At 29.9% G+C, this 22,708-nt stretch overlaps 1 protein-coding gene across 1 annotated transcript; it reads right to left on the minus strand.

Annotated features, from left to right (window-relative positions):
* Nucleotides 1-10,367: 10,367 nt before the first annotated feature.
* LOC122594983 lies at nt 10,368-10,697 on the minus strand. Its single transcript, XM_043767263.1, has one exon. The coding sequence runs from the start codon at nt 10,695-10,697 to the stop codon at nt 10,482-10,484; it is 216 nt and encodes a 71-aa protein (XP_043623198.1). The 3' UTR covers nt 10,368-10,481.
* Between the last annotated feature and the right edge of the window lie 12,011 nt (nt 10,698-22,708).

Below are 22,708 nucleotides of genomic sequence, written 5' to 3' on the forward strand. Positions count from 1 at the left end.
TAAGGGGATTATTTTGTAAATTGCATAAAAATGTTTGGATAGCTTGTTATATTATTTAACAAGTTTATTACAGTACATTCCTGTATTTCACTATCAAAAACTAGACTGAATTTAATTAAAAATTGACCAACTTGACTTTTTATAAGTCGAATTCAAGTTGGTTATTAAGGTATTAATGTGTCAACTCGGAAAAGATTAAAGTTTACATAGAATTCTTTTAATAATCTTATTCGATCAACCAAACAACATACCAACAACATATTTAACCCAAAACAAACATATTTGACTAAAAACATCCAAAAATCAACCACCAATCGACCCACACACTCAACCTGCTTACTCATCGACTTGTCTACCTATTTGACCTGTCAATCTACTAATCCACAAACCTGTATTTAATCCAGGGCCGATAAATTATATGTTATTGTTAAGTTTTTTTAACCATGATTTTCAGATCAAGTCGTATTCGAGTTTAGTATTTTCAACCTTGAAAAACCTACTAACTCAAACCCATCGATTGATCTAATTGACATTCTTAATAAATTTAGCTTTATTGTATACATAAAACTAGGAAGTGTTTACTCATTTTCTAAAGAATAAAGATTGGCTTTTTACAAATGCACCAAATTACTTGATTATCTGCAAATAAATAATCTTTATAAACCTCTTTTAATTCTCTTTTTTATCGCGTGTCTCTCTAAAATCTAACTCAATTAACGTAGTTGTTTGAGTTCAAATGTGATGGATATAGCAGGATTGTTCTTGCTTCTATCATTAAGGTATAAGGAGGGCTATTGTTGATTCTATCATCAAGATGATTGACAGACACAAAAATGGTATTTATGTGGTTTTTTAGATGCATTTTATAATGGACAATAAAATTTGTTACTCCTTTAGTCCCATATTAAGGGTAGTATTTTAACTTTTTGAGTTTTTTTCTTTCAACTTTGACCGAAAATATTTTTGTTTGTAAACACTTGATATAACGTATATGAATTGATTGAGTTTAAATGTACTTTTCATTGGTATTACTTTTATCAACTAATATATAACACAAATAAAGATATTTACGGTCAAAGTCAGAAAAAAAAAGACTTGACTTCAAAATAGGACAATTAAAATGTAATGAAAGGAGTATTATATCACCTAAACGCTAGCGAGGACCGCCAAATACAGTAATATTGTGCATGAATACATATTCACCCCAAAATACCAAGAAACGTTACTCAAACACAACCCATATTTAATTTATATATTTTAAAAACCAAGTTTCACTCCCCTCACAAAGTTACTGTTCATTCAACAGTAACTTTGTACAACTCTTTATGCACCAGATATAAATCGCTTTTACATATGAAATAAACCGCCTCATCATGTATCTATCTGTCTCACAATCTAATTTCTTTATCTTCTAGAATTTACTCTTACATTCATCTATGTATCTGCCTCACCAATTTTTGTTGCACCTTCTTATGGTATATCTATATCTATATCCACTTCTTTTTTTACTTTTCTCTATTCTAATTATAATACGTATGCGTACGCAATATGTATATAACATATTAACTAATTGATTTTGTATGTTTACTATTGTTTTTACTCTTTTTTTATGAAAGGAAAGGATGAAACGACTATGAGATGCTGGATTTGGCAACAACTTTCAATAAAATTGCAAGTTTTCTCTTTATATGTCTTTCATATTTCAATATACCCAGTATTTATGTGTAGAGTATATACTTCAATGAGTCCTTTTGCTACACAAGAGCATGTGAATAATTAGTTGTCTGAATAGGAATCCTTTTTCCTTTTACATGTTCTAAACTTCTAATGGCATTATCATTATGATATTAAAATATGTTCCAGGGAGCTGCAGTTAACGCTATTGTGATGTCAAAACAGGTGCAATATTTTGACTCCAACATAAAAATCATGTCATGCTACGTTGTTCAAGATATCTTTTAACGAAGTAGTAACTCCACACAAAGGTTCAACCCTCATTAAGATTTCAGACGGCTTGTGAGAAAACATAATTGCATTACATTCTATATCTAACATTGCATTTAATTGGTAGTATGATGCCTTTTGTTGTAGTCTAATATCTGCTTTTTGACTTAGTATAATATTACTCTTTAATTTATCTTTTTTCATCGATATGTTTCCTAAAATATCGTTACCCCGTCGCAACGCGCGGGTAACAATCCTAGTTAAAACTAATAGTATGACGTAGGTAAGATATAATATTACCTGTTCGATCTTTCACCTTTCTTGCTAGATCTGCCCTGTTCGGCTGTTCAGCTCATAAACTTGATTTCGATTTCTTCGATGATTCGCCAAATACTTTGTGAGCAAAAAGTTGTACGTAGGTAAGATATAATATTATTAAGTTGTTACATTATCATTCAGGTATTTTAACTTTTGTTATGCGTCCAATTGGACAAATAGTATGACGTTTTATGAATAGTTTTAGGGGATTTCTTTATTTAACTAGATTATTGTCCCGCGTAATACGTGAGAGATCATATTTAATTAATGATATGTTATCGGTTCATAATATCGTAAATTGGTAAACATAGACGGAAGATTATGAAAATAAATTAATTAGTATCATGATGCAAAAGATGTAAATTAGTATCTCCCTAAAATGAGCTAATTTACAAATAAACAAAGTTTCATTGAAGAATATTTCATTTACAATCAAAGTTAAGATATGTTTCTATATAAAGAAAAAAACATAAAATTTCATGATTTATGTTTCTACAAACAATTAGTAAAACTTAAAATTATTGCATCAAGTGATACTTTGAAATCCAAGATAACAATTTTTGCTTAGCAGAATATAATTAAGAGTTGGATATAGATTTCAAGTTCGTCTCTAAGAATTTATAGACCTAGGACGAGCTAGGGACCTCTAAGTTAGACGCTACGATTTATATTATATAAACTATTTATAGAATGATGGCGAAAAGTTATACTATATCAATCAACATAACAAAAGTTATTCTATATGATATGTAAAAAAATCAAGAAATAAGACTAAAAAAAGAAATTTAGTTATGCTATCATTTTATATTTAAAGAAACGAAAATATATAGTACAAATTGAATACATTCATACATATAAATTGGATACACTTATACATTGTACACGTCAAACCAAAAGATGTAATATTATTTTATAGTATTACTTTATTGAGTAGTTTAAGTCTACAAGGAAATTATAGTAATATTTGCGGCTAAATTCCAAGATTAAAAATTATAACTATTATTTATCAGTAAAAAATGTGTAAGTGGGCTTGTTTTTATGGAAGTTAAATTATATGGTTAATTTTTGGTTAACTGATAATATTTATAATGAGTTAAGCTGGTTATATATATATATATATATATAATCAGGCCCCTTAAAAAAATCGGGTCTCGTTCCGTCGTCCACTTTGTCCTACCCTTAGACCGACCTGATAGATTTAACTTCTCTTTAAGTCATGTAACTGTATTAGTCATTTTTTTTAACAATCTTTCACGTAGTTTAATGCTTATATAAATATATACATTAAAAAATATATAACAAAAAAAATCTTATAAAACATATCAAAGCAACATAGCAATATCTAACCTCTACACTTACATCTAATATTCATTTGTTTACCTCTCAAGGGAGCTTATAAATACCATGTTTGTTTTTTGAACAAATAAATACCGTATTTTTAAAAAGTGTCAAACGTATATCAATTTCCCAATTAGAGCTATAGAAAATTTTTTCACCTCTATTTAAGAAAGATAATGATAAATCAACCTAACTCGTATGTTATAAAATCTAATTATAAGACGATAACATGTGGAAGAATCAAGGAATAAGATCAAGAAAGATACTTAATGGAATCCACGTGTCAAATTCTTAAGGTTTTACGTTGATTATTAGGTATATTAGTTAGGTTAATTGATCAATTTTCATTTACGAATTCAACTTTGTTTTTTTTCTTAAAGATTTTAGCCTAAAAACATGTTTTTGTGTTTGTAATTTTTATTTTGTTTGTAATTTTTAAAAGTAATTTTACATAAATATGTAGAGATTTCTAAAGTATGTATTTATAGTTAATTTTTTTAAAAAACTTTGAATTTATAATGATAGAAACAATTTTGTGATAGTCTTTTTTTTTTGACATATCAAATTATTATCAAAGATTTCATTATACTAATAAACTTTTAGATGCATCTTGAAAAGACTATCTGATTATGACTATCTGATTATTGTGTTTCATAACGTAAGTAATGAAAAAACATATTTGGCATTAAAAAAAAAACTGATTGTAAAATTTTTCATATAGACAAAAAGTGGTTAATCTTTTGGATTGTAAAAATAGATTGTTTAGAATAAAAAATAGTAGCAGAATAAAGAAATCAATAAAAATTCCCAAATTATCAATCCTTATATGAAGGTGTCGAATTCACCATTATTAACATGGTATTTTTGAATTTATTTTAATATTTATAGTTACATGGTATAAAGTGTAACTATTAAATAAAAGTTAATTATATAAAGTATAAGGACTAATGTTGTATTTTCTCAATAATGAATTTAAAAATAACATCATTATTTTGATCTAAATGTTATAATCAAAAGTTTAAACTTATCAAACGGCCCTTGTTTTTTTAAAGATAAATTTAGGACCTTGTTATATATATATATATATATATATTAGATTATTGTCCCGCGTAATACGCGAGATAACGTATTTAATTAGTGACAAGTTATCGTTTCACAATATCATACATTGACAACTACAAAAAAAAAGATGTTGAAAATAGATTAATTAGTATCATGATGCCAAAGATATAAATTAATTAGTATCTTGCTATAATGAGTTAATATGCATATAAGCAAATTTTCATTGAAAACTATAAATTATAGTTAATCATCGATGCAAAAAAACTCAACTTTGAGGTTTCGTAGGTACCAATTCGGTACACGGGATCAAATGGTTCTCATCGATCTACCTTATGTTATATCTATGTTGCCATGTATGATCTTTATAATCAATTTTGATCATAATCATTAATTATAATCCTAATCATTAATATTTAATTTTCCATTTTCTATATAGGTACAAAGATTTTATACATGATACTATTTTTTTTTCTTAATTCACTGATAGTTATCTTTTATCAAATAAGATTGTTTATTATATTATGTTTATTAATTTTTTTGAAAAGTATTTATTATATTATATTTAATAACTATATATTATGAGAAAGATTTTTATGATTTATAAATATTTATGTTTCATTAGTCTTGCTTTTATATATACTTGGCGTATATCATATATTCATAAAATATAATTTAATTGTTTTAATTAGTTGTAATCTGACAGTTCTTTATATTACCATAACTATGAATAATAATGTAACTATTAATTATTGTTTTTATATTTATGTTCTCAATTATCTCGTACAACATACGGGTTTAATCTAGTATCTAATATATATAGTGAATGACATGTTTTTTCTTTAATTAATAAATTAATAGTTATCTATATTGGTTAAATAATAATCAGATAATCTAAAAGACTTTAATGTATATAATATAATTGTAAACAATTTGATAACTTAATAGTACAGTTACAATATGAACTCATAAATGAATGAATATATATATACATATATATGAGAAAAATGAGTATGGGTTATCCCCCTCTATATATATATATATTAATTTATTATGTTTACACATTACACTGATCGATCGATCTGTGGCTTCCTATGTATATATATACTTTATTAAATATACAATATTTAATTATTTAAAATACAAGGACCAATATTATGTTTTCTTAATATTAGTGATTGAATATTAATGATGGAAAGTGTAAATTAGTGATGGAAAACAAAAAAGTGTAAATTATTTAAATTAGATGGACTAATGTTGTGCTTACTTAATATTAAATTTGGTAACTGTACTATTATTTAGATCTAAAGGTTGTAATCAAAAGTTGGAACTCATCTAACGGTCCTTGTTTCTCCATAAAAAAATTTAGGACCTTGTTATATATATATACTAGATTATTGTCCCGCGTAATATGCGAGTAAATATATTTTTTTACTTAATTATATATATATCTCAAAATTTTAATTTTTTTAAGTAATAATTAACGAATTAAAATATTCAATTTCACTTTATTAACATTTGTATTTTTACCTTGATAATTTCACAAAAATTTATTATGTTGTTCATTAAGTCTTACTAATTTAATAAATTATTCAATGCCAAAAGTTATTGTTTATCCAAGTCATCACAAATATCTCGATGTCATTCGAATTTCCATGTCATGTCATAGAAGATATCACACATGACACATTCTTTAGATGATGTTAAGGCATACAACCTTCTAAACCGAGTTGGAAGATTATCACCATTAATCCAATGATCATTCCAGAATCTTGTCTTATTTTCACTACCCACTGATCTTTAATAACATCTTAAGAGGCTAGCAATTGAGTTTGCCTCAGAGAATGAGGAACATATATTTGCCCATGTATTATTACCATTTGTTTTAGATAGGAACGCAAACTCAGAACCATGAATCACATGGATGATTTTAAACCTCATCACATCCAAGTTTTGAAACACATGTCATATCTATTTGTACATATCAATGCTAAATTTTGAGCCTTCATACCACCAAAACCTAAACCACCCACATTTTTATCTAACGATTGTCTTTCAGTCAATCCATTACATTTCATTTTCCGAGTTCGACCCCCCTCCCCCTCCTCCCTTACCCCTTCCATACAAAAAAAATGAAATTGTGATCTTTATCAATCGAAATAAAGAAAAATAATATATCATAAATACTTCGAATTGCCGAGTTAGAATCCATCATAGGCAACACATTAGTATTGAGTTTATAATAGGAGAAAATAAAAAATATAAAGAGGTTGGAAAATTGTTTTTTTTTGGGTAAATGTACATTCATTGATAATATAGTTGTATATAAAAACGTTATATTTTTCTTCAAATTCTTTTATAATAGTAATCAACATAATTTCAATGATATTATGCATAATTTCAAGTTATATAACACAATATGCGTTATATAGATTGATAAATAAATTGCTTAGAAATTTTAGAGTATAACTAAACTATTTGAGCAAAACGTTAAAACACAAATGCAATGACAATGCAGACATATCCGGATGAATGGAAGACATCCAAAAAAACAAAAATCTTACTTAGCGAGACCTCTAATAGATGATGTATTTATTTTTCAAATTTGTGGTTAAATAACACACAAATATATATGAGAAATAATGACTAAGGTTGTAACATCCCGTACTCATTTATTCTATTTCCGTTAACTTTGACCGTTAGTCATAGTTGACCTGTCTTTAAGTGGCGATATATATTTATGTGGATTAATATTTGAGTTGATTAAGTATAGTAAGGTTTGTCATTTATGTTAGTTAAGAGTATGTGTTCTCATTTAGAGTGATTGAAAGTGTTGATAAAGATTATCATTTAAGCTGTTTAATGTTGTATGTATTCTCGTTAGTGTCGTTTTAAATATGAGGAGTCGTTAGGTGAAATGTCATGTCGTTAACCCTGCCTAGGGGGGGGGGGTGTTATATGTGAAATAAATAAAAATAACTGAGAGTCTTTATATAAATTACTAAATTATTGTCCCGCGTAATACGCGAGAAAATATAGTTTTATATATATATATCAAAAATACAATTTTCTTAAGTAATAATTAACAAATTAATAAAATTTCAATTTCATTTTATTAATATTTGTTTTCCTGACCTTGATAATTTTATAAAAATTTATTGTGTTGTTCATTAAGTCTTAGTGATTCAATGCCAAAAGTTCTTACTTATTCATGTCATCACAAATATCTCGATGTCATTCGGATTTTCATGTCATATCATAAAAAATATTACACATGACACATTCTTTAGATGGTGCCTAGGCATACAACCTTCTAAACCGAGTTGCAAGATTGTCACCATTAAGCCAATGATCATTCTAGAATCTTGTCTTATTTTTTACTCCCAACTATTCTCTAATAACATCTTAAGGGGGCTAGCAATCGAATGTGTCTCACAGAATGAGGATGCAATGATATTATGCATAATTTTAAGTTAGATTAACACAACATGCGATATATCGATTGATAATTAAATTGCCTAGCAATTTTAGTGTATGACTAAATTATTCGAGCAAAACGTTAAAACAAAAGTGCAATGACAATGCAGAAATATCCGAATGAGTGAAATAAATCCAAAGAAACGTAAACCTTACTTAGTGAGACTTCTGATAGATGACGTATCCTTTTTTCAAAACTGTGGTTAAATAACGCACAAATTTATATGAGAAACAATGACTAAGGTTTTTTACAAAAGCAAACTTAATGCCTAAAAGCGAACTGTGTGGTCACTGTTAAATGGAATCGATTGATGTAGCTTCATGTGTTTTAGTGGTTTAATTCTTACCTGGTTAAATATTTATCAACTTATGATATTATAAAAAAACTTAACATGTCACTAAATTATTATTGTTTTGAACGGCATGTCATTAATTATATATGTTTCTAACGTATCACACGAATATTAATCTAGTTAGGATATATATTAGCTATTAATATATTGAATATATAATATTAACTATTATTATATTAGATATATATATATATATATTGTAGCTATTATTTTTGATTTCTTGATTAAAATTATTGGGTAAAAAGTATAAATTTGTGATAGAAAATCAAAAAGTGTAAATTAAATTAAAAGGGCTATATATATATTAGCTACTATTTTTGATTTCTTGATTAAAATTGATAGGTAAAAAGTGTAATATAATGGGAAACTAAAAAGTGTAAATTAAATTTAAAGAGGTATTTTTTATATAATCAGAAAAAGTATAAGAATTAATATTGTCATTTAAAAAAGATGAAATAATTAAATTTGATCTAATGGTTATAAATCAAAGATAGAATTCATTGGAAATGAAATAATTAAATTTAATCTAATGGTTATAAATCAAAGATAGAATTCATTCAATGGTTCTTGTTTGTTTAAGGATGAATTTATTTAGGGATAAATTTATATATATATTGGTATATATATATATATATATATATATCGGTAGATATGCTTCGAGGGAGTTCACACAAAAAAATTGTTAAAAAGAATCTTCTGTTAATTAAATCATGATTTTCTTCCCAGCAATTAAGTTCTATTAAAACACTAAATATTCAACAAAACATCTACGAGTAATATTTTAAGTCTACATCATAAAGTTCGACTAAATATTACCACAACGAGGAAATGCCCAAAATTAAAAATAAAAATAAAAATCGATAGAACATTATGAAAAACATCTTAGCTTGACTTTATTAGAAATGTTTGAATACAAGCCATTCCTATGCTTTCACAAAACACCACCGGATGATATAAAATTGCTTCCAAAACAAGTTTAAGATTTAAAAAAGCGAAGTTCACGAACCCAATTAAGAAACCCAGTCGGATCCAAACAGGAGATGACAACCCGCAACCAGTTAGTGATCCAAGAGATACATTCACGAAACAGGTGAATAAGCTGCTGAAAACCAACTGAACTAACAAGACAGCGGATTAAGTCTACCAAAAAGCTTTGTTCGATAAGTTAACGTGCAAAGGAAGCCTAATACTTTGAGGTAATCTCGAGATGAACACGCTACCCATTTTAAACACAAGTGTATTCCACCTCCTTGTTTGAGGGTCTAGTGGCGGGATCACAGTATCAATGAATCTTTTGAACAAGTTTGAAGAATCGAAGATATTCGAGCCCAATTCGATCATTTATTCAGGCAGAGGAGCTGTCGGTAGGCGGCGAACCATTTTTAATAGGCGGCGAACCATCTTCGAGATTTGACCCAATTCAACACTAGCTCGTATCCGACGTCTTCGTCTCAGTCTCCATCCTTTCAAATTCTTGCGGCAAGAAGGCACACTGCAACGACATACAATAGTGGAAACTATGTTTACTTTTTCCGTCCCCAATTTAATTGTTAAAATTTGACTGTTAAAATTTGACTATGTGAATCTTTACGAGCATAAATAAATATATTTTTTATTTGTGTAAAATATAATTATGTACGGTTAAAATTAAAAATAAAGACTCAGAAAATCTTTAACATTTAAAATGAAACCGAATTATCATAAATTTATCTTGTATCAATTACTTAAGAATCTTCATACATTAATTAACCATTATATTAAAATAAAAATCTAATCTTATTTGTGTTATTTTAATACTTGTTTCGACTCAACTCTAACCAGATATATATCATAAAAGTTGTTGAAAACCTCTTTCTATATCACAACTAATATTCGTTTTAAACACACGTACACATTTCAATCAAAGTCATCAAAAGAACATTTTTATGCTAGATATATATATACATCACCAATATATATAGAAAATAGACAAGCGAAAATTTCACATAAAAGTCACTCTAGAGAGGAATCAACATTGTTAACAGACCGAGAGAAAGCCAAAATGTCATCGGGCTGATTTGCTTCTTTGGTAGATGTCACAATACTTTCTCGTATCACATTTATTATCGGATCTTCTTTTTCATCTTGCTTTTTATTTTTTGCTTCTTTTATTTGTTTTTGTTGTTGTTCTTGTTGTAACTGTTCTCTTCTTTCTTTGTTGGTTTCCATTAATTAATTTCAAGATTGCGTACTACGTATTCAGGAACATACATATATACACGTGTGAAGGTCAATGGATCGCTTATATAAAACGGACCAATTACATTTAATTTTACACACATATATTGATCGCATGTGGCACTTTGTGATAAGATGAGTCACATTAAGAAGTTACACGTAACTACATTATATTACGTGTGGATACCTATGGATGAATCACCCCAGCTTACGTGCAATTACATGATCAATTGGCCATCCACGTATACAGATAAAAAATAAAATAAAATAAAAGATAGACAATCTTATCTTTATCTTAATTTTAATATATTAATATTAATATATGTTATAAAACAGTTGAACTAATAACTTATTAACCAATCATGTCGCTCGATTTTATTAAATTGACGTTTGATGATGTCATCATCTAATTTAGTTATAAATTAAAAATTTTAATATTAGTTCAACTGTTTTATAGTATATATTAAAATTATTTTGTTTATTTTCTATCAATAATTACCACTTTTTAGCCATGAATACATAATTTATATTTATTTTTAATTTACGTAATCACATCTCTCGATTTTCAAAAAATTTTCAATTTTGACTTTTTCTTGACTTTTTATTATATATAAATATAGATTTACGAATATAAATATCAATGTTGACTACAAGAATAAAGATAAATATTAACTTATAAGAAAATTTAATAAAATATTGTCTATAAAAATATATTATTATATTAATATATTTATAAAAAATCTCATTAATTTACTTTTTATTTTCCATTAATAAGTTACACTTTTTAGCCATGAATACTTAATTTATATTTACTTTTAATTTGCGTAATCGCATCTCTCGATTTTCTCAAATTTTCAATTTTGACTTTCTTGATTTATATATATAAATATAGCTTTAAGTATATAAATATCAATGTCAACTACATGACTAAAGATAAATATTAACTTATAAGAAAATATTATAAATTATTGTCTATAAATTTCGTACATTGGTATCCCAATACAATATATATATATATAATATCTTCTACTATAATAATATATTAGATTAGATTTTTTTAATTATAAATTTTAGTATTTAATTTAAAATTTAATATAAACACAATATGAACCCTATACATCTATCCCAAACACAATAACAGATGATATACAACACCCTTATCTAATATGATTCACAAAATATGAGACGATAACAGAACAAATCATGATTAACAACAAAGGGTTACTCGAATACTAAATCCAGAACTACATTCAAGATTAATTATATCTCCCAATCAAAAAAATATATAATTTTCTCTCTTTTTATATATTAGTTTTGCGTATTAATATTTAAAGTTAGAATTGTCACTTAAGTTAATAATCCTAATTGTTATCAAATAATATGAAAACAACCTAATTGTTATCTAATTATCATATGATAGGTGATTGAACGTAAACTTATTCGTGTTATAGACCTGCATCATGATCAAAGACATATACTTGAATGTTAAGTATACCAAAATCACAAGTATGTTTATATTTTAATTCATAATTTTCTTTCATAATAATCACATTATGAATACAACTGGTTTCAAAAAATTATATAATAGAGGAATTATTGTAGCATGTGCCTTGTGGAATGACTATGACACATAATTTCATCAATATGTGTCAACTAATAATGCCAATGATGACTAGTGATTATTGTATTACAACTTGCAAAGTATAACACTTGGAACCGTATATCTTGGAAATAATAAGTTTTTATGACTTAAATGTATGGAGATCTAATATTGTTAATATCATAAGTCCTGTGTCTAGTGTTGGACACGGGTTTAAATCGAGTTAAATACGTATATTATGGCTCAAAACTTTTTATTAGTTTTTTAAAAATTTATAGTTTGGGCATGTTTATTTTTTAAATATTAAAAAATCAAATTGATAAAGTGACAAATGAATAAATAATATTTATATGTATTAAGTTAGTATAAATTTTTTTTTTGTTATTAATCGAATATACAAGCAGTTTGAATGACTTAATGAATATTTTTGATTAAGTTCCCCAATTTTTTTCATTAAGACCTTAATCAACATTACCCTAATGACATTCCAGATATAGATACACATCAACTTGAGAAAAAATAGAGTTCTTTTCATTTACAAAATAAATATATTATTTAAGTAAAAGAAATATTTTACTCGATCTTACAGAAAAAAAACTAATTGTTAGTTAAAACACTTTCTTCAGACCGAGTATTAAACTTATTAGTCGCATCGCTCTATTTATTTATGTTATACTCGTTTTATGGCAACCCAAATCTGTTAATTTCCGTTTGGTGTTTTATATCGCGTGCCAACTCAGTGTCAAAGATTTTGACTGCATTCCTTCTTTAAGACCAATTAAATATGTCACCCAATAACATTGGATTGTAGATCATCCCTAATCTAATCTATATTCATAAATTTTGGTCTATGTATAATTGCACTTGGCGACTACCATATGTACATAAAATCTAGTCAAAATTCAGCATCTAAAAGTTTGATGGATTACTGTAAATGCAGGCAGTGGTCCAAAAACTCACGTGCTTATTTACTTCCAAACCGCTATGTGGTCACGTGATAAAGTCCCGCCTTTCTCTTCTTTTTATGGGATTTTCATGTTGAAATATTTGGACTTTATTTATATAAATAGTACAGGGTTGCTTCGAAGCCCATGTGTTCCGTTTTTGGGCTTTTCACTCTTTTATGTCACCTTAATCTTTTAGATATATAGAAAATGGAATAATGTATATGATACAGGGTTGTTTATATATATATAATTATTAAAAGAGCAGTTATCCTAATGATTCTAAAGCCTTTTCAACTTTAAAGATATTACCACACATTGCCAAGTAAGTTTTTTTACGTGGCATCACCATAATTATTTTCCCATTATTATAATTAAAAAATATTAAATAATAACGCACGGATCCTAAAACCCGGATTCTATGGATACTCCTCCGTGTTAAACCAAACCCTATCCTCCATCTTTCTTCTCTCGACACTCCGTAGAATACAAATCTATCAATCCTATTTCTTTTTTATCAATGAAATAAGAAGATATTTAATCCTATTTTTAGGTTTGTATAATTTTAATTTTGAATCTGGTCTCTATGTGTATGAATGACAGAGGTTTTTTTTGTGTGTGTGAATAAAGAAGATGATTTTGACTTTGGGTTTTTGTAGTTAGTTTTAATATATCAGTTTTTATTTCATGCTATAGATTCTAATAAAATGATTTTCATGTTTGAATGTAAAAGTGTTTTTTTTTGTTGAATTTAAGTTAATCGAGGGGATGATATAGAAAGATTGGAGGTGTAATATGAAGATAATGCTATGTGTGAGCATTTATGAACTCTTTTATTATTTGTTCATAAAGATATAGGATTTTTTTAGATGTACATTGTTATTAAACAAATGCTTTGGTTTCTCCATAATTATGTTTGCCTTTAGATGGTGTTGATTTGATGAATTAGGATGGAAAGACTATGAACAAGCTTCTGCTATAGATTGGCTTTTGTGCTCCACTTTCGGTTCATTTAGACTATTTGGAAATCTAAAACTTCAGTCATTGTACTTTTTGTCTATTGATTATGAAAATTTGTATAACCTATTAATGTGATATTCAGGCAAACCATGGATGATTGTTTACTTTCTATTCTGCAATTTGTATATGTGATATTTTATCTTTTGTTGACTTTTTTTGTTCTTCTTGTGTCATGTTCTATGTTTGAATGGAGGATTTATCATTTTCCCTTTAATTATTAGTTCTTATGTGTTGAAGAATATTCTTTCAGGTGCTCATCTTTGAGGCTGATGGACTTAAAAAGCAGAAATAGAGCAAAGAAGAATTTGAAAAATCTATAACTCTACCAGACAAGATGATTAAAAAACATGCAGATTCTCATGTAGAAACCGATTCGACTACTAATTTTGAGGTAGTTATTTCACATTTCCCTCAGTTTTGTGTGTATAATATTAAATTAATTGAAGTCGTAACGATTGTGGCCATAACTCATAATCACTTTCGAAGTACCTACTAACACACCTTGATAGGACATATATTAAGCTATAGTTTGAGTTTTGAGGGTCAAACGGATATGTCTTGAACATCTATAATGACATAACTTATTAACTTTTATTAGCAATTGGTGTTCCCAAACCAGGTTATATGGTAAATAGCATGGATGACGTAACACCAGTGGTATATTTGTAGTACCATCCAATATGGAGAACACGATTAGTATGTGCGACCATTAACAGATTCGACCTTATACCTAATAGAGAATATATATCACCTCATTGTCGGTGATGGGGGCCCTTGGGTCATTGATGACCACCAAATATAGTAAAGGTTATCGTGATGCTAGCATGGATATTATGGAAGAAATGAGTATTAGAGAGTCTACTTTTGAGCTATAACACGTTATTTTTTTTTTGTAACTTATCGTTTTTATATACATAATTATGTCACATTTTGTTTCTATGAAGGTACATTGATGTGGCTGAGAAATTGTGTCAGAAGTGTGCTTTGGATGCTTTTTATTTGAATCCTTTAAAATGCGGCGGTAATATATCAAATCTAGGTTGTTGTCGTTTTTGACCATTTTCCATTGCAAAAACACAAAGAAGCTAGCAGTTTGTGCGAATAGTTCTCTTTTGGATAGAAGCTACCACAAAAGTTGATATTTTTGCGTTTAATTTCCATAATGTGTAAAGTGTTGGGTTATATAACTATTATCAAATCAAATCACAAAGCACGCAACGGAAGACAAGATCTATGTAGTTTAATTAATTAACCAAGATAGAAAACGTGTACCTTAAATTGGAGAGAATAAAGCAAGAAACCTTTATGATAAGGTTTGAATTAAACCTCTCTACGATTTCACACACAACGTTGGAATGTATGTATGCTAGTACTTGATCACGAACCGAACAACCCTTTGTTCCTAGCTTTAAAATCGACCCAAACAAAAACCCGGAAACCCTTTTTTCTTGATGTAGTCGATCGAACCAAAGAGAGAGAGAGAAGAAGAGATTTTTAGGGTTTTAGAAAACCTAATGAATTGTATATCAAAAACAATTAACTTAGGCCTCTATTTATAGTGTTTAGGAAACTTGATGACCAAGTTTAGGGTTTTAAAACCCTTTGGTCGACCGTCCCCCCCCCCCAGAACATTCTAGAGGGGTTTCCTAGTTGTTTCCTAATTCCAACTCTTCTTCGTTAAGTCCGTTAGTTAAGTACCGTTAACTTTTAACTCTTTTAACGGACCTCCGTTAGTTCTTCGTGATCAAATTAATTAATAAATTACATTTAATATATTAATTAATTTATAGTTACATTCACGTTGAGGTGTGACCCCGTAGGCTTAAATACTTTTCGGACATACGTTCATTTTACGTGATCATATTCTAACAGCTTCCACTTGAGCTCGTAATGAATGAAGGTTATAACATTGGTTAGTGTCTAGCAACACGCCAATGCTCTCGAAAACATTTAAGTATAGTTTTAAATGGTTAAGGCATTTATTATCCCTTTGTTCAGATACCTTTGTTAAATATGAATATGGATCAAGGTAATTTCATAATTTAACGATTATGTTTCTCATTCAATAACTAATTAATGATTACCAAATATAATCGAGAACCATCTGGATTTATTTGGGCATGACCATGCAAACATCTTAATTAGTCAAGTGAGGGCGCCAATGGTATCATACTTCAACTTTTAAATTGAAGGAACAAATCCTGTATTGACTACACGTGTCAGTCATCATACTTCACGACGCTTTCTGAAAATAGCCCTTTTTGTACCCCCTTATACAGGTGAGTTAGAACTACATCTAGTAAGTGTGATTCATACATGCTGACCTACTTGTATCTTAAGTCAAAGGATCAATAAAAGTAACCACTTACGACTTTCACTTAATGACGTCGATCCATAAAGTGATAATTCGTTAGTGGGGTAGTCCGATATGCATCCACTACGGATATCATGTGAGTTTGGTGGGAACCATCCATTACATATTCCAAGAATATAACCAATCACTCACATTTGTCTTAGTTTAATTATATTCCCATATAATTAATCGACAATGGACAATTTAGAATATTTAATAATATATAAAAATATTAATTAAAATATTCACGGATTAAACATGCAAGTATAAGACACAATTTAATATTGAATGAAATCAAACATATCAAGTATTTTATTTCATTATGGAAAATATAAACTGTTTAACATCCCTTATCCAAATACCGAAACAACAGATTTATATGAAATAACTAGCTAATTTAAGTCCTATGCCCTCGGCATGCCTTTCAAGCTTGGGCCTAGACAAAGCTTTTGTGAAAGGATCAGCTAAGTTAAAATTTGTGTGAACTTTGAGTAATTTGATTTCACCTAGTTCGATCTGCGCACGAACATAGTGATATCGTCTAGCATAATATCTGGCACCTTTCTGAACTTCGGGTTCGTTGGCAATGATTAATGCACCGGTATTATCACAGTACAAATAAGTGGATAAGTCATTTGAGGGGATCACGTTTAGCCCGCTAATGAACTTCCTTATCCAGACTGCTTCCATTGCGGCTTCTGAGGCGGCAATGTACTCAGACTCTATTGTAGACATGGCGACTGTGGTTTGCTTCTTGCTTTTCCAGTCTACAGCTCCTCCATTTAGAACGAAGACGAATCCTGATTGAGACTTCGTGTCATCTTTATCAGTTTGAAATCCAGCATCACAGTATCCGGTCACTTTGAGCTCTAAGTCTGGATTTCCTCCATACACCAAATAAATATCTTTAGTAGCTCGTAGGTACTTCAGAATATTTTTAACAGCAATCCAATGGCTTTCACCAGGATTCTGTTGATATCGGCTTACGATGTTTTGCGCGAACGCCACATCAGGTCTAGTGCATCTAACCGCATACATAATAGATCCTACAACCGAAGCATAAGGAATTCTACTCATACGCTCCACCTCACTAGGCGTAGTAGCACCTTGTTTGACAGATAAACTAAGTCCTTCTTGCATAGGTATAGACCCACGCTTAGAGTTCTCCATCTTGAATCGCTTCAAAATCTTATCAATATAAGCACTTTGACTTAGTCCAATTAATCGCCTTGATCTATCTTGGTAGATCTTGATTCCAAGAATAAATGTTGCTTCTCCTAAATCTTTCATGGCAAAACACTTTCCAAGATGGGATTTAACATCTTGCAACATTGGAATGTGTTTTCCTATGATTAATATGTCATCGACATACAAGACAAGGAAAGTAACATTACTCCCACTAGCTTTGCGATATACACATGGCTCATCGGGATTTTGAACAAAACCAAACCTTTTGATTTCTTCATCAAACCGTTTATTCGCATTTCTTGATGCTTGCTTTAGTCCATAAATGGACCTTTGAAGCTTGCATACTTTGTTGGGATGTTTTGGATCAATAAAACCTTCTGGTTGATCCATATAGACTTCTTCATCCAAGTAACCATTTAAGAAGGCAGTCTTAACATCCATTTGCCATATCTCAAAGTCATAGTACGTTGCTATAGCTAAGAGAATCCTAATAGCTCTAATGTCCGCGACTGGAGAAAAGGTTTCATCATAACCAACACCGAAACGCTGAGTATAACCTTTCGTCACGAGACGAGCTTTATAGGTGTGTACATTTTCATCCATGTCCGTCTTCTTCTTGAAGATCCACTTACACCCAATAGTTTGAGCATTTTGTGGAAGATCAACCAAGCTCCAAACTTGATTGTTTTTCATGGATTTCATTTCCACCTTCGTAGCTTCAAGAGATTTGTCAGATTCCGGATCTGATTTATGCAACTTTGAAATTCGGAGGCTCATCGAGATCTCCAACAACTTCTTTTTCTACCATCAGATATAGTCTTTCGGTAGGACGTCTTGTCCTTTCGGACCTACGAAGTGGAATCGTTTCATTATCATTGACTTGAGGTTCATCACTTTAAACATCCCCCCCCAAGTTGATGATTGCTAGTATCTTTAGAAGGTGACACATCTTCCTCTTGAATCTCATCAAGTTCTACAACCCTCCCACTGTTCTCTTGAACTAACTTCTTTTCAAAGAATTCAGCATATCGAGCAACACGAACAATGTTTTTGGTGGGATCATAGAAGTCATAACCCATCGTTTTCTTAGGGTATCCGACAAAGATGCACTTAGTAGTTCTGGGTTCAAGTTTGTCAGGCGTATCGCGCTTCACAAGTGCCTCACATCCCCAGACTCTTAAGTAAGACAAATTAGGGACATCACCATGCCATAATTCGTACGGTGTCCTGTCAACCTTCTTGGTTGGAACCATATTGAGAATGTATACAACAGTCTGTAGAGCATAATCCCAAAACATAAATGGGAGAGTTGTACGGGTCATCATTGATCTTACCATGTCAAGCAAGGTTCGATTTCTCCTTTCAGACACTCCATTATGCTGAGGAGTATATGGAGGAGTAAGCTATTGGAAAATTCCACATGCTTTAAGATAATTTTTAAACTCTTGGCTTAAGTATTCACCACCTCGATCCGAACAAAGAATCTTGATGGTTTTACCGAGTTGATTTTCCACTTCATTTTTAAACTCTTTGAATGTTTCAAAGACTTCATGTTTATGTTTAAGCAAGTAAACATAACCATAACGACTGAAATCATCCGTAAAGGTTATGAAGTAGCTAGCTCCTTTCCATGACACATGTCTAAATGGGCCACAAACATCGGTATGAATAAGTCCAAGAAGATCTTTAGCCCTTTCTGGCGAATGCTTAAAGGGTTTTCGTGTCATCTTGCCAGAAACACATGACTCACATTTATCAAATGATTCATCATTTAATTTTAAGATCCCTTCACGTTGAAGTCTTTCAATGTGATTTTTGCCAATGTGTGCAAGACGACAGTGCCAAAGATAAGTAGTGTCCAAGTCAGTCTTGGCTCTTTTGCTAACATTATGCATTGAATTATTTGAAACACAATCACGCATATCAATTTCATAAATACCATTATAAGCAATAGCATCAAAATAATGAACATTATTTTTAGAAACTGAAATACCAATATCATTAAAAACATTAATGAATCCGTTGTCTTTCAACAAAGAAACTGAAATAACACCTCTAGTAATAGATAGTGCATAATGACAATTGTCTAGAACAATAATTAAACCGGAAGAAAGAACTAAATGAAATTCTCCAATTGCTTCAACAGCTGCTGGTAGACCATTGCCTACTATCAACTGCAAAGCTCCGGGCTTCAGTTTCCTCCTTTTCCTAAGCCCATGTAATTCATTACAAATATGAGTTCCACAGCCAGTGTCAGTTAAGGAAAATAATTCAATGGTGAAGCTGAAGTACTAGCTCCGCTAGTATTCTTCTTCTTCACATTCAACTCAGCAAGATACTTAGGACAGTTTCTCTTTCAGTGCCCTACTTTATTACAATGATGACAACTCTGGTCTTTAGCCGGTGTACCCTTTTTCGTTAAAGGCATTTTATTGCCCTTGGCGATTGATTGTTTTCTTTTCTGGACTTTCTCCCCCTTGTTTACAAGAACTTGGGGTGTTGGAAATTTCTTTGGAAGCTGTTTTTCATACTCAATTATCATGGCATGGAGTTCAGTAACGGTATTGCCCGTCCCATGTAAATGATAGTTGCTCACAAAATTCTCAAAGTCCTTAGAAAGTGACTTGAGAATTATTCCAATCATAAATGGAGGAGCATAAGCATTATTAAGCTTTTCCAATTTCTCAAAATACATTTTCAAATTCAGTATATGAGGTCCAACTGGTGTTCCTTGCTCGTGTTGTAGGCTAAAAACTGCTTTATGCAATTCATACAAATATTGCCTTCCAAACGCGGTATCGGTTGCACTCAACTCATTAGTTGCAGCACCAATTCTTGGAACAACTGATCTCTCCTCATTAAGGACTTCATAGTTATTTAGAACCATTCTCGGTCTATGAATGAGTTCATTTGTGTTTTGTCCAGAAAGAACTTTTCTTTCAAACTTTTGCCGAAAAGTATTGGTGTTTGTAGAGGGATTCATTGCCATCTACAAAACAGATTAAGTTCAAAAATCAGTATTTTCGATAATAAGTCCTTAAGAAATTAATTACCCAATTTTTATAGAATAAACAATTAATTTCATTAAGGCTAGGATCCAATTGACATACAACCATTTCATCAGTTGATCTGCTAGAAATGATTGCACTCAAAAGGTAAGTGACGAGCAATAATTGCATTACTAGTGCAATTCCTAGTGAGTATGGGACCTACATTTGACACTTGATTCATCAAGTGATCTTTATGTAGTCATGTTTTGTCCCATCTTTTGCCACGGGTCAAGGTCTCACCGCTTAACTCGCTTTAAGTCGTCCAACTAAGAACGCGTAAAATTGACCACCACTGTGTACCAGTGAGTAGGTTTTGCCATGCAACCGCCATTTCACCACTGTGTACCAGTGAGTAAAACAACGATCCCATGTGTCCTTGACGAATTAGATGGCAAATGACTTAAGTTTATTGGGTCATTCAATTTAATATGTGATCAAAAAGTTATGTTTCGAAGATTCATGCACATCTTCTAAACATAAGATTTAATAAAATCATTTGTATAGTCTTAGCAACATAAGAGAGCTCGGTAGCTCCATTTGAACGCACAAAAAAGCGCAAGGGTAAAGGTTGGTGATGAACGCAATTAAAAACCCACCATTTTATAAGGCTAGCGCACTCCGACTTATACCTCTCTTAGAGTTTGTTCAAATGGGTGAGGCGGTGTATCTCAAGGTTGTAAAACTCCAAATTTATTAAAAAATCTCTATTTCGATATTGCTTAGTCATGTTTATATTTTCTCAAAAACAATTTTACATCACAATTTATATCACAATAAATATGCAAAATTATGAACCATAACTATTAAGCATGCAACGAGTTATGATAGGCCACCTAAACATGTCACTATGGTTTATCTATGTCTAATTCAGCTCCCCCTTCAATGAAGAGGACCACATACATCAAGTTGCCTTGATTGCGTAAGCCTTAAACACATACAAAACAAACAATTGTCACATAATCCCTATGTGTTGAGCATCTATAGTTCAAAGCACGACTTCTAACTCATTACAGATTAAAAGATATGAATTTTTTAGTAAACTGTCGCAAATCAAAAAATTTACACGAAAAATTCACATAGTCACACAATTAATTATCCAATTATCTAGCATAATTAACCCTAATGATCAAGATTTTATATCAATATATCTAAGTAAGAATCATGAATGATTTGCATGAAAAATTCATGATTTTTACTTCTTTTAAACCATTAAAAATAAATGTACACACATAATCACATGCAATTTATCACATAAACATGCAATTAATCAAAACTTGGATTAGGAACCAAAAAGAAAAAAAAAAATTTTTTTTAAAATTTTCTGGAAAATTTTTCGATCCATATATATATATATATTAAATAAAACCTTTTTTTAATTTAAATAATGTAATTAAATTACAAAATCAATTTAACTATATATATATATATATATATATAATCAAAATTTTTAAAATCAAGAACCCTAACCCCCATTCAAGTTTTGATTTATTGGTAATCAAAGAACATACATAGTAGGCTCGTGATACTACTGTTGGGTTATACAACTATTATCAAATCAAATCACAAAGCACGCAACGGAAGACAAAATCTATGTAGTTTAATTAATTAACCAAGATAGAAAACGTGTACCTTAAATTGGAGAGAATAAAGTAAGAAACCTTTAGGATAAGGTTTGAATTAAACCTCTTTATGATTTCACACACAACGTTGGAATGTATGTATGCTAGTACTTGATCACGAACCGAACAACCCTTTGTTCCTAGCTTTAAAATGGACCCAAACAAAAACCCGGAAACCCTTTTTTCTTGATGTAGTCGATCGAACCAAAGAGAGAGAGAGAGAAGAAG

This window comes from Erigeron canadensis, chromosome 4 (genome assembly GCF_010389155.1).
Source record: "Erigeron canadensis isolate Cc75 chromosome 4, C_canadensis_v1, whole genome shotgun sequence".
Lineage (NCBI taxonomy): Eukaryota > Viridiplantae > Streptophyta > Magnoliopsida > Asterales > Asteraceae > Erigeron > Erigeron canadensis.